The 14,743-nt window shown below is 43.5% G+C and overlaps 1 protein-coding gene across 6 annotated transcripts in view; it reads right to left on the reverse strand.

Annotated features, from left to right (window-relative positions):
* Positions 1–14,743, reverse strand: part of TRPM8 (transient receptor potential cation channel subfamily M member 8) — a 103,585-nt gene that overhangs the window by 66,827 nt on the left and 22,015 nt on the right. For 5 of the 6 annotated variants that reach the window (XM_039494698.1, XM_039494702.1, XM_039494699.1 and 2 more), the window contains 5 exons: positions 12,640–12,757; positions 9,655–9,728; positions 4,646–4,802; positions 2,693–2,870; positions 1,470–1,642 (listed from right to left, as the gene is read on the reverse strand). In XM_039494698.1, coding sequence (XP_039350632.1) covers positions 1,470–1,642; positions 2,693–2,870; positions 4,646–4,802; positions 9,655–9,728; positions 12,640–12,738 — 681 coding nt within the window. In that variant the 5' untranslated portion in view covers positions 12,739–12,757. Of the gene's footprint in view, positions 1–1,469; positions 1,643–1,980; positions 2,102–2,692; positions 2,871–4,645; positions 4,803–9,654; positions 9,729–12,639; positions 12,758–14,743 lie in introns of those variants that run through there. The other variant, XM_039494703.1, reaches the window with a different exon arrangement.

Genomic DNA, 14,743 nt, shown 5'->3' on the forward strand with positions numbered 1-14,743 from the left:
GGGTGCCGTTATCAACCAGCAATAAGTGGGTGTGGTTATTGTCCAGGCAATACAATGGGTCCCTCTTAAAGTCATCCATTATGTAGTGGGCTGAATAGTACCCCTAGAAACATCAGCAAAGGGTTTCCATTGAGTTCAGAAGGGCATGGTACATGCAGTACTTGAAATAGGGACACAGCAGGTCAGTGGGAGGGGCATCACTATTGTTCTATTTTTTTCCAGTTTTTAGCAGCATAAGAACTTCCAGACCAGTTCAGAGCAAAGGTCCATCTAGCCCATGGCCAGCACCAGCTGCTTCAGAGAAAGTTGCAAGAGCACTCATAAGTCAGTTATGGAATAACCTGTCCAGAGAGGACATTCTTCCCATCCTCCATGTGGTGGGCTTGTGCCCAGGAGAGCGAGGGCTTACACCTCCTATAGTTTTATTTTATATAACGGAACTGTGGATGTTTTCGTTACTCATAGATGTCTAGTGATTTTTGAATCCTGCTAGGCCATGTTGAAAATTCACAATTCATTTCTCCTCTGTTTTAACCACTTTCTAATTTATGACCAACCTTTACCCCTCACCCCAAGACTTTGTTTCCTTAATGCTACTTAGTGAGGGTTTTTGTCAATGAGTTTTCAAAAAAAAAAAACCTAAACAACCTATTGTCTCCTTTGTCCACTATTTTGCTGATGTACTCTAAGAAATCTAGCAGAGTGGACATAAGATCAGACATGCTGGTTTGTTCCTCCTCCTCGTCAGATGAAATTTCTGCTTTTACCAACATATACAATAATACCATTGCCTACAGAAATTTCTGTCACATGCCCCAGTTCAATCCAAGAACTACTGAGTGCCTCTTTGCATTCCCTCGGCCTCTAGTGTGCATAACAAGGCCTCCCTTTTGCTGCCACAACCTTATATTCTTATGCCACAGCAACCAGTGGCTGCTGGAATAACCTCTTAGGATCACTAGCAGACGAATGAGTTAGAAAGCCTAGCTTACCCAGGCACATGGCTAGCACCAGAAATGGGACAACACAAAGGTGCATAAAGACATCTTTGACCATCCACCTTGTTCCTGTGCAGAAGTGCTCAGCTACACAAGAGAGACAATATTGCCCCCTTCTCCTTTAGTGAATCCACCTGACTGAGTCTAAGTGGCACATCTTTTTCAAAATCCAATGCACAATTTGTGAGTGCAATATATCTCATTTGTTGTTTCACTATTATCTTTAATAGGCACTGACTATTTTACAACACAGCGCAGCGCAAGTTCTGTAGCGGGAAGAGTTTCTAATAGGACCTCACATCCAAATCAGTCACAGGCCAATGGCATCAGGCTCCATGCAGATAGTGGTGTGGATGGAGAGCAGTGAGGCATTTACGGAGAGTAGACTGCATTTGGTCAGAATATAACTCAGTTTTGTAGGGTTTTCACTGGCTTCCCATGACCCCATTGACAGCACTACATGTTCCTCACCTCAGTATCGCTGCTTCTGATCAGACTATCCCGGTTGGAAATCATGCCCCAGGCTGCTATGCCGATAGCCACCACGTTCTCCTCTGAGCTCCTACTGATGGTGTTGTCTCTCACCACCTCTCCAATGTATTTCATCAGTCCATAGTGAGTGCCTCCTGTGAAAATCCAGGCCCCTGCAGATGGCAGGTACCAAATGAAATTTAGCCACAGACCTACCACTGTGCATAAAAAGTTCTTGTCTTTATAGATATGTGCATGTGTCATCCCCAATTCTCCACTGCCTCACATCTCGTGTAGTCATGAAGGCCTGTGTTATGTGGGTGCAAGACACTGATGTGGCAGTACTGTGCACCGATGCAAGTGACAACACAAAAGGGCAAGGCAGTGGGGATTTTGGCCCTCGGGGTTGTTTACCTTCAAGACACTAAGCCTACTAATTTATCATCACTAGATCACAGAAGATATGTTAATTCCCATATGATATAGGAAGAAGAGATGTTAGGAGACTTACCCAAAGCTACAAAGGACATCCTTGGCAAAGCCAAGGATGGCTCTCCACCCAGTTCCCACGTCATTAGGCCATACTTGTCTGAAGTGGACTAAACAGGCAACCACTAATAGAAAGCTCTGCCTCTCTGCTGACTATTCACAGCTTCTTCTTCTCCACCAGCTTTATTTGGTGGAAGGCTAATACACCAGCTGACTGAAATATTCACCTCTCACTTCAGCTAAATCACAATTGCACTCACTGAACCAAGTTCTTCACTTGCTTGAACTCTGACTTCAAAAAGGGGTTACACTAGGTGTGAACTTAGCCCAGGTTTTTTTAATAAAAATTATTACAATTAGCTTTTTCTATTATCCTACTTTATGTGCCAATGGCTACAACTGAATTTGCAGGTATTCATTACATAAATGATTGTAAAAGGCATGGGGACACTCAAAGTGGCATAAAAAAAGAGAGACTTGCCCCAAGATATATGCCTCGTTTTTCCCCAAATTAAGCCCACATTAATTTAATTAAAAGACTCGCATGGGCTTCAATGGGACCAGGATTTGTCTCTTGATGCATATTTCCTAATAATCTATTTTCCTTTCCCTATATTAGTGTCCAACATCACTGTTTAACCACTATGCTGACAAACCAAGAGATACCAGTCTAGCCCAGTGGAGGAACAACATAAAAACTAGTAGCTTCAAGGCAGCCCAGATACCCCTTTCACCTTTGGACTGAGCAATGTAGATCAGCCTGCTGAATATCTTGCGCATCCGCGGCTTTAGAGCAAAGTTTTTTGCTCCCCCTGTGACTGAGATGACAAGGTTGGGATTTTTCAGGTGCCAGTGTTGAGTCATCAGATCATAGAGCATTTCAGAGTCTGTGTCGTAGGACAACCGGATGTACTTCAATGAGAGAGGACACAATGCAGGGTTAGCAGCAATAAATGGCAACAGAGTAATTCCATTTTGTCTCAAAGCGATGGCCTGGTTCCCCACTCCCTTGCCCTCCATGCAACCATTTATATCTAGACAAAATACAAAGCAGGTGTCAAAATGGTTCCATTAGGTGACATTTGTCACCCGCATTGCACAGCAGTAAATGACCAAAGTGCAAAGCAATGGAGAATCAGGCCCAGTGTGTGTTTTCTAAACATTTGTTTTATGGCCTGTATTTTCCCCACTCCAAGGACACCTGAATAGAGATGGGCTAAGTTTTTTCAAACAAATGTATTCAAAAAATGCAGTTTCAGCCAACCTGAAACTATTGGTGATTTTGATCCAATTAGTTTTGGTTGGGGGAAAAAGTTTTTTCAAGGTCAGATTCAGATAAAGGATGTTTTCCCCTTTCTCCACCCTTATAACCTTTAGCCCAGTGGTTAGGGCACTTGCCTACAATATGAGACCCAGGTTTGAGTCCCCACTCTGGATCAGGAACTTGAACTCACATCATCTCCCTGTCAGGTGAACATCCTTATCATCAGGCTGTAGGCTAGTCCAGGTGGGTGGCTCGCAATCTCTCCTACTGAAGCTGTTCCACTTGTATCAATTCTTAAATATTTATTGGGCCAGAGAGAGAGAGAGAGAGAGAGAGCGCGCATGGCTCTGTGCATGGTGATTAAGGCTCTCACCTGGGAGGTAGCAGATGGGATTCTCTCTGCTTGTGATTTACCTGTGCATGAAGTCATCAGCTCTTAGGAAACTGCAACAGCATGTCTCCCCAGAAACATGGGCTACCACAACCACAACCCTGTTCTCTGCACTCTACACTGGCTTCCCATGGACTACTCAGGCCTGGTCTACACTAAAGGGAAAAGTCAATCTAAGCTACGCAATTTGAGTTACGTGAACAGTGTAATGTCCCTGAACATTATGAAGGTGTTACGGGATCTTCAGATATGGCCATCTGAACATTTAAAACTGGGCACAAGATCATCCAAAAGTCTTCTACATCCATATTGAGCTGTGTGGAAAATGGGAATTTTCCCTGCAAGAAACTTTGCAAGAAAAAAAATCAACTGAAATTTTTCAACCCAATTTCTTTTCAATATTCCACAGAATTTTTGCATTTGAAACTGAATGAAAAAAAATTCATTTCAAAACTATTTTGTTTCTAAATGAAATTTTTTGTTTCAATTTTTGAATTTTTTTGGTTTCTTTTAAGGTTTTTACGCACTTGAAAATATGTGCATGTGGTGGGAGTGGTTAAAAATGTGGTAAAGTGGGGGGGGATTCATTTGTGACTGTTTTCCCAACTTTCTCTAGTTGGAAAAAACAAGAATTTCAAAACCAGTGTTTGTTCCCAAAAATATATACATAATTTCAAAAAAACAAGTTTCTCCAAAAAGTACATTTAACCCTATTTTCCAACGTTAAAACAGGTCAATTTTTTTTTTAAAACAGATCTGTTAAACCTTAACTAAGTTGCCATTTTCCAAAGTGCTCAGCACCCAGCAGTTCTCACTGGCTTGAAAAAAATCAGATTGCTTATTTAGGTACCTAACTTTAGGTTCCTCGTGATCGAAAAATCTAAGCATCTTTTTTCCCCTTTGATTGTTTTGGCTTCTTTTTAATTATTCTAAATTTATTTTATAAAGGCTAATGCAAAAAGTCACAGGGCAGAATCCATTTATGGCTAGGCTGGAGTTAAAATACCCGGTGTCAGCTCAGCAGTTACTCACCTTCCCTCTTTTCCCAAGATTTTCAAACTGAATGTCACCAAAAGCATCAGTGGGAAGTTCCTTTGTGTGTTTCCTATAACTCCATTTCTCAGTGTTATTTACCTGCGTTCCCTCTATATGTTGGCTTTTGGAATACCCACACTTACACACGTTGTCCCTGCCAAGAATAGTGAATAGAAAAAAGAAACAGATTAATATCTTTTGCCCAGAAAACAAATACTCTTTTCTTTCAGTGACTGATAGTATAATGACAACTAAGACTGGTGAGCAGCTTTTCCACATGTATTTGACAAGTAGGTTGGCTGCACATTGTGCAACTATAATATTACAACTTGTGCTCGAATAAATAGAATACGTCTAAATGGGAATTTAAAGTTTTATTCTTAAACAAAACTGAGTAGTTACGGTGCTTGGCCAGAAAGATGCCCAAGGTGAAATGTAACATCTATTGCTGAGGTCTATGCAAGTGGGAAAGACTGAGGAAAACTGAAACTCAAAAGCTAACATGTATTTTCAAGTATTCATGTCATACAAACAAAACATATATTTAGTGTTCTAACTCTGTAACATTACAGAAAGACCTCATCTTGTTTATGTACAAAATCCAACACGTGTCAACACCTACTCTGCTCCATATTAGAGGGGCTCTGACCTTTTTCTTGTTGAGACAATGACGGATTTTTAAATCCCTCTCCCTTTTGCCCTGCTTTGGCCAGATTGAAGCTCAGTTTCTTAGTGCCTTTCTGCCAACTTGAACTTAAGTCCCTTCACTATCTGAGGCCTATGACTTGGGGACTCCCAGTGATGACGTCCCAGGATCATCTCAACATGTCTTGGTATCCACCACCCAGATGGATTTAAAAAACATAAAAAGTTACAGTATGTGACTCTTCTAGAGATAAGCCCTATACACAGGGCACCAGGTGTTCCACCACCACCCAATTTACATCATGCTCCAGAACCTCAGCTTTGCTTTTAATAAAAGAAAAATTTGTTCTTATGGTTGTGAAGATTTCCTGTTCCATATTTCCGAGGTTATCAATTCAATGCAGTAAATCAATGCAATGCACATGGCACCCACCTGAGTCTGCAGAAAGCTTTAAACAGTAACTCCAAAGGGTGTGACCAGCTCCATTCATTTTATTCGTGGCTTTATGAACTCTGGTGTTTTCTAAGATGTATGGCGTTCAGCAATTCTGCCACAGAGTTGGCCATTTTGCTGCAGCCAGGAGCCCAGCATTTTGTTACAGACAGGACACAGCTCAGTATCTGCCTCTTGCCCTCCAACTTTCCTTACAAGGGAGCGTTATTGGGTTACACTGCAGGCTTCCTGCATGGGTCCATAGTACCAGGCAATAGGGTTCATGGAGCTAAAGTTGGAGTCCAGCTTGCAGCCAAAGGAGCTGGAAGTGAAGGCTAGTGAGATGAGATACCTCGGTACCTGAGCCACTGAAGCTAACTACAAGGCCTCCATTCTCTGGATGAGGATGGGTGTTCTGAGATGGGTTACCTGGACCATACTGCAGAGAGTGAAAATCCCGGAGAGTGAAAATGGGCTGCTTACAGTATAGAGGAAAAACCCATCCTTAGAAATAGTCACTGTCAAAAATAATCAGAAATATTTGGTCCATAAATATTTTCAACAATGTCCATAGGTGGTGGGATAGGGGTGTGTAGGTGTGGGGCTGGGGGGAGAGAAATAGGAATGAAGCACATTTCATGGTAACAGAATATACTAACATTGCTTTGAAATTTAGGGGTGGGTGATGCAGAAATTGGTCCCAAGGTGATATGACATACACAAGGGCTGTTTATAAGTGTAGAAATGGCCACTTAAAAAGCGTTTTTCTCTGAAATAAGGTGTGAATTGCTACGGTGGGGCTGCAGACTGTGACCTCTATTGATAATGCTAAACAGCAGGACACAAGTGCTCATCTGATGCAAATTATATCTTTGAAAAAACAAAAAGTAGATGCCAAATGTCACAGTGGCATCCCACCAAATATCATTGTGGAGTACAGCAGAATTCTGAAAGGCAACAGACCAAACAGACTTTAAAGTGAAGACATGAACAATTGCCTAGGTCTTGAGGCTTGACCCATAATCTAAGACCATGAAAATTAGTGTGACACTCTTAGCTGAAGCTCACTTTAGAGCAGTGGTGGGCAACCTGCTGCCCATCAGGGTAATCTGATTGCAGGCCACAAGACATTTTGCTGACATTGACTGTCCGCAGACATGGCCCCCCACAGCTCCCAGTGGCCGCGGTTCGCCGGTAAGGTTTCGATGTTGTCCTGCATAAGCCAAAGATCTGGAAGAGACACTTGATCCAACACCATCCAAACAGAGCTGTTTTGGACTGTCGGAAGTAGCCCCTAGGGTGAGTCTGTATGAGCATGAAGCTAATGGAATGCAACCCAGCTGGACTCCAACCTCCATTTTTGTGCTGTTCTCAAGAAGATACCTACAGTGGTCTGGCCATCTGTAGATGGGTCGGACTCACCTCCGCGGCGCCTCCTGCTGGTGACTCCAGGAATTAGCTCTCTGCAGCACTGGAGCGCCCTCTGCAGGCCGGTGATCCGCCTGTCTTCTGGCCCCCCGTGTCCCTCCCTGGACCCGGTGCCCTTTTACATGGGGGTGCTGCCCCCTGGCAGCACCCCCACCTTGCCTCAGTATATGGCTACTGCCAGTCATTGTCTAGCCCCATGCCCTGGGGCAGACTGCAGTATCAGCCTACTCATCACTGGCAAGGTTGGGTTTGGACCTGCTGCCTTGGCCTACCCCTGGGCTGCCCTCTGCAACCCCAGTACCTGTTAGCCCAATGCTAGGCCGCAGCCTGGGGCTTTCCAGGCTGGAGCTCCCCAGATCCTCTGCCTTTCCCCAGCCCTGCTTCACTCAGGTACCTTGTCTGTAGCTCCCTGCAGCCAGGCCCATCTCCCTCTACATGCAGAGGAAGACTGTCTTGGCTTCTAGCTTCCCTAGCCTTCTTATAAGGCCCTTGGCTCAGTTTGGGGCATGGCCCCAGCTGCAGCCACTTCCCCCAATCAGCCCAGCCTAAAGGCTGTTTTCTCCTGCCACAGCCCTGTCCCAGGGCTGTTTTTAACCCCTTCAGGGAAGGAGCAGGGGTTCACCCTGCTACACCATCTGTTGCCGTATGTTTATAAGAGTGTTAACATCCCTGATTATCTGCAAGGTCTCTGAGGAGTTCTCTCAGATAATTATGGACAAGAACATGTCATATATTCCTTTCTCTTCTGGACGTATGAGAACACAGCACTGACTTCCTTCAGAAGAGCAGCTCAGTGCAGATAGAGAAGTTGAAATAAAGAAGGGGAAAAGGCTTTATGAACCCAGGGTTTCCAACACTCTGAAAGAACTGGATTGAAGATTAATAGCTTGCCTAGTCCAGGATTCTAAAATGCTTCATAAATTCTCTAGGAATATGAAGAGCCAATGTGTTCGTTGGGATCTTTGATGAAAGACAACAATATACGTTTTGTCCTCTCACCAAGCAGGCACAGCCCTCTCCGGGATTGAACATGCCAGCTCGCCACACCTCTCTCTCCTAAAAGGAAAGGAAGGAGGTGGGCTCTACAGAATGGAAGTGCTGCAGTAATGTCTGATATTTTCCTCCTGGATTTGTGGGGGGAGAATCTGGTAAGAACCAGATTGGCAAGAACCAGCTAGCTGTCCTTTTTCCACCCTTCCCCAAAGCTGAATCCCTACAGAACTCCAACAAAGGGCTTCTCTGAGGTTATGGGAAAGCATGCTGCCGTTTATATGTAAGAGGAGAGGCTCCCGTGTCGAAGGGGAGCGTGCAAGTCCTCAGACACGCAACAGTTGGATTTTGTTGCTGTATCAATTGTTAACCAGTTCCTTCATTTCGGGTTTGCCTTTAGGTGAGATGCAGCAGGGCTGGAAGATGAAGCTTGACCAATTCAGACTGGAAACAACGTGTACATTTTTAACGAGAGTAATTAACCACTGAGACACATTTACCAGGGGTCCTGGTGGATTCTCCATCACTGACAATCTTTAAATCAAGATTAGATGTTTTTCTACAAGATGAGCTCTAGGAATTATTTTGAGAAAATTCTCTGGCCTGTGTTATATAGGATGCCAGACTAGATCATCATAATGGTCCCTTCTGGTCTTAGAACCTACAAAATTCCTGAGAGTTGTTGAATTTCTCTAGTAACTTAGTTTACCTAACTGGCTCCTATTATGTCAGTTGACTGCCTGTTCTCCTCAAGTGGGTTCAAGGAAGCAGCAGGAAACAGGAAGCTCTCTGAGAAGCTGGTGTGAATCAGTCCAGGCTCCTGGGGGTGCTAGAGAGATACATAAGAGGTGCCTCCTCCTCTCTCTCCCTGCAGCTCCTGCTACTTTCTGTTATTCCCTCTCACCTTTTCTCCTGCCTGCCTGTTATGTCTCTTGTGCCCGCCTTCCTCCAGCACAGCACTCCATCGCTGTGCATCTAGAACAGAGAGAATACATATGCACCAGCAGCAGACACAATTTTCTACACTCTGGGTCCTAGTGGCACCTCCCCACAACATACACACAGTCTGACACCTGAGGCGGCTACCTCAGTACGCCTCATGGTAAGGCCAGCCTTGCATGACAGTCCCAACTTTGACTGAATTTATCAAACTCACTTTCCAGAGTAGATTAGACTGGAGACCTGCTCTCTCCTCCCATCCAGAGTGTTGGAGGGCAGAGGAAAATCTGCCATTCCAACCTCTTAAGCATACCCAGAGCTGTATCTGGCCTCCCCCTGGATCATGACCAGAACACAGGGAACATGACTAGAGAAGGGGAGAAAAGAAAAAGATTGAAGGCAAAAGTGGAAGGCAAAAGTGAGACTTAGAAGACGAGGGTGCACAAGGAAGAAGTGCACTGGCAGTTCCCCAAAATCCTAATGCTGGCGTTGACTGTTATTTCATTACGTTGCTCTCGACCAGCAGTACCTCCCGCTCCTGTAAAAAGCAAAGGTCAGAGTATTTGCTTACATTGACTTGGCATCTCTCGTGAAGAAGACACATTCTCTCTTCTTAAAATGTTCTTGAATGAAGGTGACCAAATCCTTTGGGGGAAGATTAGAGGGAAAAGTTTTAGCTCAGTGACTCCCAGCACTGCAAACTCTTTAAAGGCAGCACAGGTGCCTTACACTGGCATTTAAAGGAAAACTGCAGCGATTCATTGTAATTCATTTGTTCGCAATGTAGCGTCAGGGTCAGTGTGGGCGCAGCAGTGCAGGAGGACGGCAGGCGATAGCTATATCCTTTAACTACAATAGAAATATTAAAACAGGAACTTTAAAAAAAAATGAATGAATAACTATCAGAATGTCCTAGTAGGCCTTGTTTAGATCAGGAAAAAGGTGTTTTTAACAACATGATGAGCATCAAAGCAAACAGCTCTTGCACTGTCCCTTAAGCGCACGCTGGAGACAGGTGTAATGCCAACAGACCCCGGTCGTCGGCGGGTAGGATCGAACTGGGGACCTCTTGAGCTTAGTGCATGCGCCTCTACTGCATGAGCTAAAAGCCAACGAGCTTTTAGCTAAGGCTGTAGAGCAGACTCATTTTCTCTCTCTGAGTGGTCTCGATGCCACTAGATGAGACAGAACACCACACCCAGAAGGTGTGTGGGTTACACACGCTCACATTTAGAAACATGGCTTCATCTTCCTATTTGCTCTCTAAGAGCTCTATTGGTTTAACCCAGCATGTTCATACAGCAAACATCCCAATAACTAGGTCAATATCAAGAAGTTACAAAGCAGTCCCCACTTCCACCACAATTCTGAACGCCACTCAGCACCTAGTGTAGACCCGGTTTAACACCTTTAGAAATGTTATGGGATCACAGTTAACATACCTGCTAAATGGTGTTTAAAATCATATCGCCAACATTCCAAACAAACCTTTTTTCCCCCTTAGCCCCTACCAAAAGAGATGCCAGCTCCACTTGCTATTTTAATCTAACCCAGCATGCCCCAGTAGGAGATTAAGTCTCTTGAGTCAAACCCCAGTGGAATTCAGATTGTTTTAAGGTAATTTCCAATTCTAATTTAATAATTAAACTCCGCTAAATTAAACACACCAAGTGTTTAACACTGCAATAGACCTTGCCTTAGGATGATTGGAAGCTCTCCGATATGCAGCTGTTTCTATGGAGATGTTAATTCTTTTGCACCTAATTTACCTCCAGGGACTAACAAAATGGGAGCTTCCGATCTGATCATGAAATGATTTTATTTGTCTTTTATTTACTCTTATTTGTTTAGGGCTAGAACGTGACGTGGACTGTGCTGGCTCCAGACATGGAAGGGGAGACCGACTGCACCCTGCCCTGTACGCTCCTGCACAGCCTCCCCTGGCCTTGGGCGCAGGCACTCATACCTGCTACTAACCCCATGAGCAAGTGGGCAGAGATTTGGCAGAACCTTGCCCACGCCCACACGTCAGCCAGGATGAGGGAAGTAGTAGGTTGCTACCATTATGGATGAGTAGCAAAGTTACTCCCCGCCGGGAACAAGAGGAGGGGAGTCACATCCCTCTGAAGTACAGTTTTTTTCCTTGCTGCACATGGCCCCACACACAGGCCCTGCAGCCTGTGGCAGTTTACTCCCCTTTGCGACTAGTTCTATGACAATCTGAATCTTTTCAGTGAAGTGGAGTTCTCCTTTAACCATATGAGAGTTCTCAAAGGCACAGCCTGTTTGGGGCCTTTTTGTGCAGCTGCTGCTAATGGTGGAGTTTAATCTAGATCAGGAAAGAAGCCTGGATACAAATTCTACTGGAAATAAAGATTTACATTCCTAAGCACTTGGAAAGACCTCAAGTCTGACGAGTTTCAAACCAAGAGATCCATATATATAAAAATCGACTTTGTATAAAATGTCAAGTGTTTATTCAAAAGTGGACCAAACCAAAGCCACGCAGTCCTGAACGTCCTGAGACTACAAGAGAAGGAGGAGGGACAGAATCCAAACACAGACCCCCTGTCACATTTTGCAGCTGCCCCCTGCCTATAAGCCAAACCAAAACCCTGGATCTGAACACGTTTCAGTTGGGGGTGTTCTGAATCCAGACTTGGGGCCAACTGAAATAGCTTGGGCCCATCTCAAAAGTTACTTCATTTGCACTGTCCTGTTTCAGACGCCTGCCCATTTCGTGAGACAAGTTCATTCTCTTGGTTTTAGATGCTCCTGGTCCCCGCCCGTAAAGGACATCTGAAATATATGGGAGATCTGCTACTTATACTTCAAAGTATAGTGCTCTTTCAAAGATGAACTATTCACCAAAGCACAAAGCTAATAAGATTTTACATTAATAATTCATCATTTTGGCAGTATGAAAACTAGCGTATGGGATACCCCCAAGCTCACACTTGTTAGGAGTCCATCTGCAGCCGCCCACAGCACCCAGGCTCCAAAGTCCATCGCCTTGCAAGGATTTTTTACACCCATGAAAAGTGGGTGTAACATACAGCTACTCTGATCAGGTAACTCCACAAAGTGCAAGGCAGCGGAGGGTCAGAGCCAATGAGTCTTGATTGGCATGAAGGAAAAATCCAGGATGTGCGGCGAGGAGGAGGAGGGTAGTGCTTTAAATTCTCATTTCTGGACATCTAGTTTCAAGTGGTAAATTAGGTCATGATTCATTCTAATTTAACTGTGTCCATAATGGAAACCTACCCAAACAATTTGGCAGCATTCTATCGCTGCTCACAGAAGGTCCAGAACTGGGATAAAGTCCTTCAAAAAAAATCTTCTAGCATTCTGTGACACTGACCTACCTACTACATCTTACAGTAGCTTTAGAGGCCATTGGCTATAGAATAGAACAATATTTTTCTTTGAGGAAAAAGTGCTGCAAGCCCATTATACATCTTCCTCCTTGTGTATGAGACTAATTCACTGTGGCAGAGTTCCAAGTGAGACTACACCCACGCACGTACCATGGAAATGCATTGTGCCCGTTACTTACACTGTCATTGTACGACACATCTGTGCTGCGAGATATACTGGAGTAAAGAACTTTTGAACCGTCCAAAGTGCCATTTCTTCTGTTTCTCATGGTGCCCATGCAAACCTAAAGCAGCCACCTGTGGGGGGAGAGAAAGATTTTGGGGATCGACATTAGTGTTAGCCTTCAAAAATTTGATCACACCTGGTGCTTTGGGTTCCATTAAAATCCTGTATTAGTGCCTTCATTATTCTAGTTGGTTTTTGGAATGTGAAATACAATATTTAAAAAAACCCAAATCCCTCGTGCTAGAGTATTGAAAGAAACAGGTTTTCCTCCCAGGACTGACTTAACACCTTTAGGCAAAGGAAGTGTGTAATATATTCCATAGCGTATAGATGTAGAGATGCTGAAATTTCAGCATGTTGGGCAGTCTTGTAATAATTCACATAATGTGGCGCCTAGAGGTCCCAACAGAGATTGAAGCCTTGTTGTGTCACTAGGTACTGTACAGTTGCTGCACCAAAGTGTTTACTGTCTAATCAGACAAAAGGAATTATTCCTACAGAAATATTCTAAGGCACAGAGAGATCAAAAAGTTTGCTTAACTTCACAGAGGAAGTGCATGGAGGCAGAAACTGAAACCCGATCTCTTCAATCCTAATCCCGCTATTTAACAATAATACCTCGCCTGGGTTTTTGACAATCTTCTCTGATCTCTATAATGAAAAGATATTTAATGGTTTCATTCTAGTCTATGTTCATTATAAAAATTACTGCATTAATTTGCCACATCTAAGCATAATTCACAGATCTAGTCAGAAGGACCTAGAACTGCAATACCAAGCGGCTTTGAAGTTAGAATCAAGGCATAGTGGCACACTGCTGGATTGAGAAAGTTGAAATGGATGGATGAGTATGTACTCCAGGCTACACAGAACAGAGTTCTAACTATAACTTCACTAAGGCACTTTCAGGAATAAGAACTTGGTCCCAATGGCAGTGAGCATATTTGAACCAGATTCAGAAGCTCGGAAAATAGAAATGCTAATATAAATTGAAGTTGCAAGTATCTAAACTATTTACAAGGCACCTAGCACCTTGCAATGAAGCAAACTATATTCTCCATTCTAAAAGGGAACTAGTGGTTAAGGCACTAGGCTGGAATTCAGGAGATCAAGTTCAATTCCCAATTCAGACTCAAATTTCAAGTGTGACCTTAAGTGCCTCAATCTTTCTGCTCCTCAGTCCCTATCCATAAAATAGGACCAATATTACTTCCTTTTCCCACTCTTGGACTATTTAGAGTGTAAGATGTTTGGGGCAGGGACCATACACTCCTCTGTGCATGGAGAGCACCATAGTGTCACTTAGCACCTCTAGACTGTAAATAATTTCTGTGTGATAAAGCACATGACTTCTGGTGTGATAAGGCACATGACTTCTGGTGATTGAAAACTGGCAAGTGATTTATTCATGAGTTTGGAGGGAAAAAACAGCAATGAATGCCTGGAAATACCATTTCAGAACATCATGCAAGCAACCCCAGAAGGCGATAAAACAAGCTAGCTTAAGAGACCTACTATCAAGTATTATTTATATTACACTTCTCTAATGAATGTTTAGCAAATATTTAATGTGTGTTCCTAGGCTAGAAAACTGTTCCACTCAAATATTTAATATCATTCTTCACTGTGGGACAGATTCTGATCACAATCACATTGGTGGAAATCCACACTTTCACTCCATAACTTCACCAGTGTAACCAAGATCAGAATCTGGCCCTGCATCTGTAACGTGCATTCCTTATTGTCATCCCAAAAGAATTACATCTCTTGCCATTAGATGTCTTTCAACTAATCTCAGTTCCCAGAAATTTCCCATCAACCTTCTCACTAGCTATTATCAAAAATAACGACTCCGTTGTGTCCCATCATTGCGAATACACTTCATATGCTCTGTAGCAGCACTGATTATAAGAAATCAACTCTGTATAATTACTCGGCTGCCTGTCCCATGTGTTCCATAGGTGTTCCATTACAATTCAACATTACTGAGTTAATGGATTCTTAAAGCTGTCCCCAAATATAACACTCCTTCAGTCTTGAAGTCATTTTGCCCCTCA

The sequence above is a fragment of the Mauremys reevesii genome, linkage group 11 (genome assembly GCF_016161935.1).
Source record: "Mauremys reevesii isolate NIE-2019 linkage group 11, ASM1616193v1, whole genome shotgun sequence".
Taxonomy (NCBI): domain Eukaryota; kingdom Metazoa; phylum Chordata; order Testudines; family Geoemydidae; genus Mauremys; species Mauremys reevesii.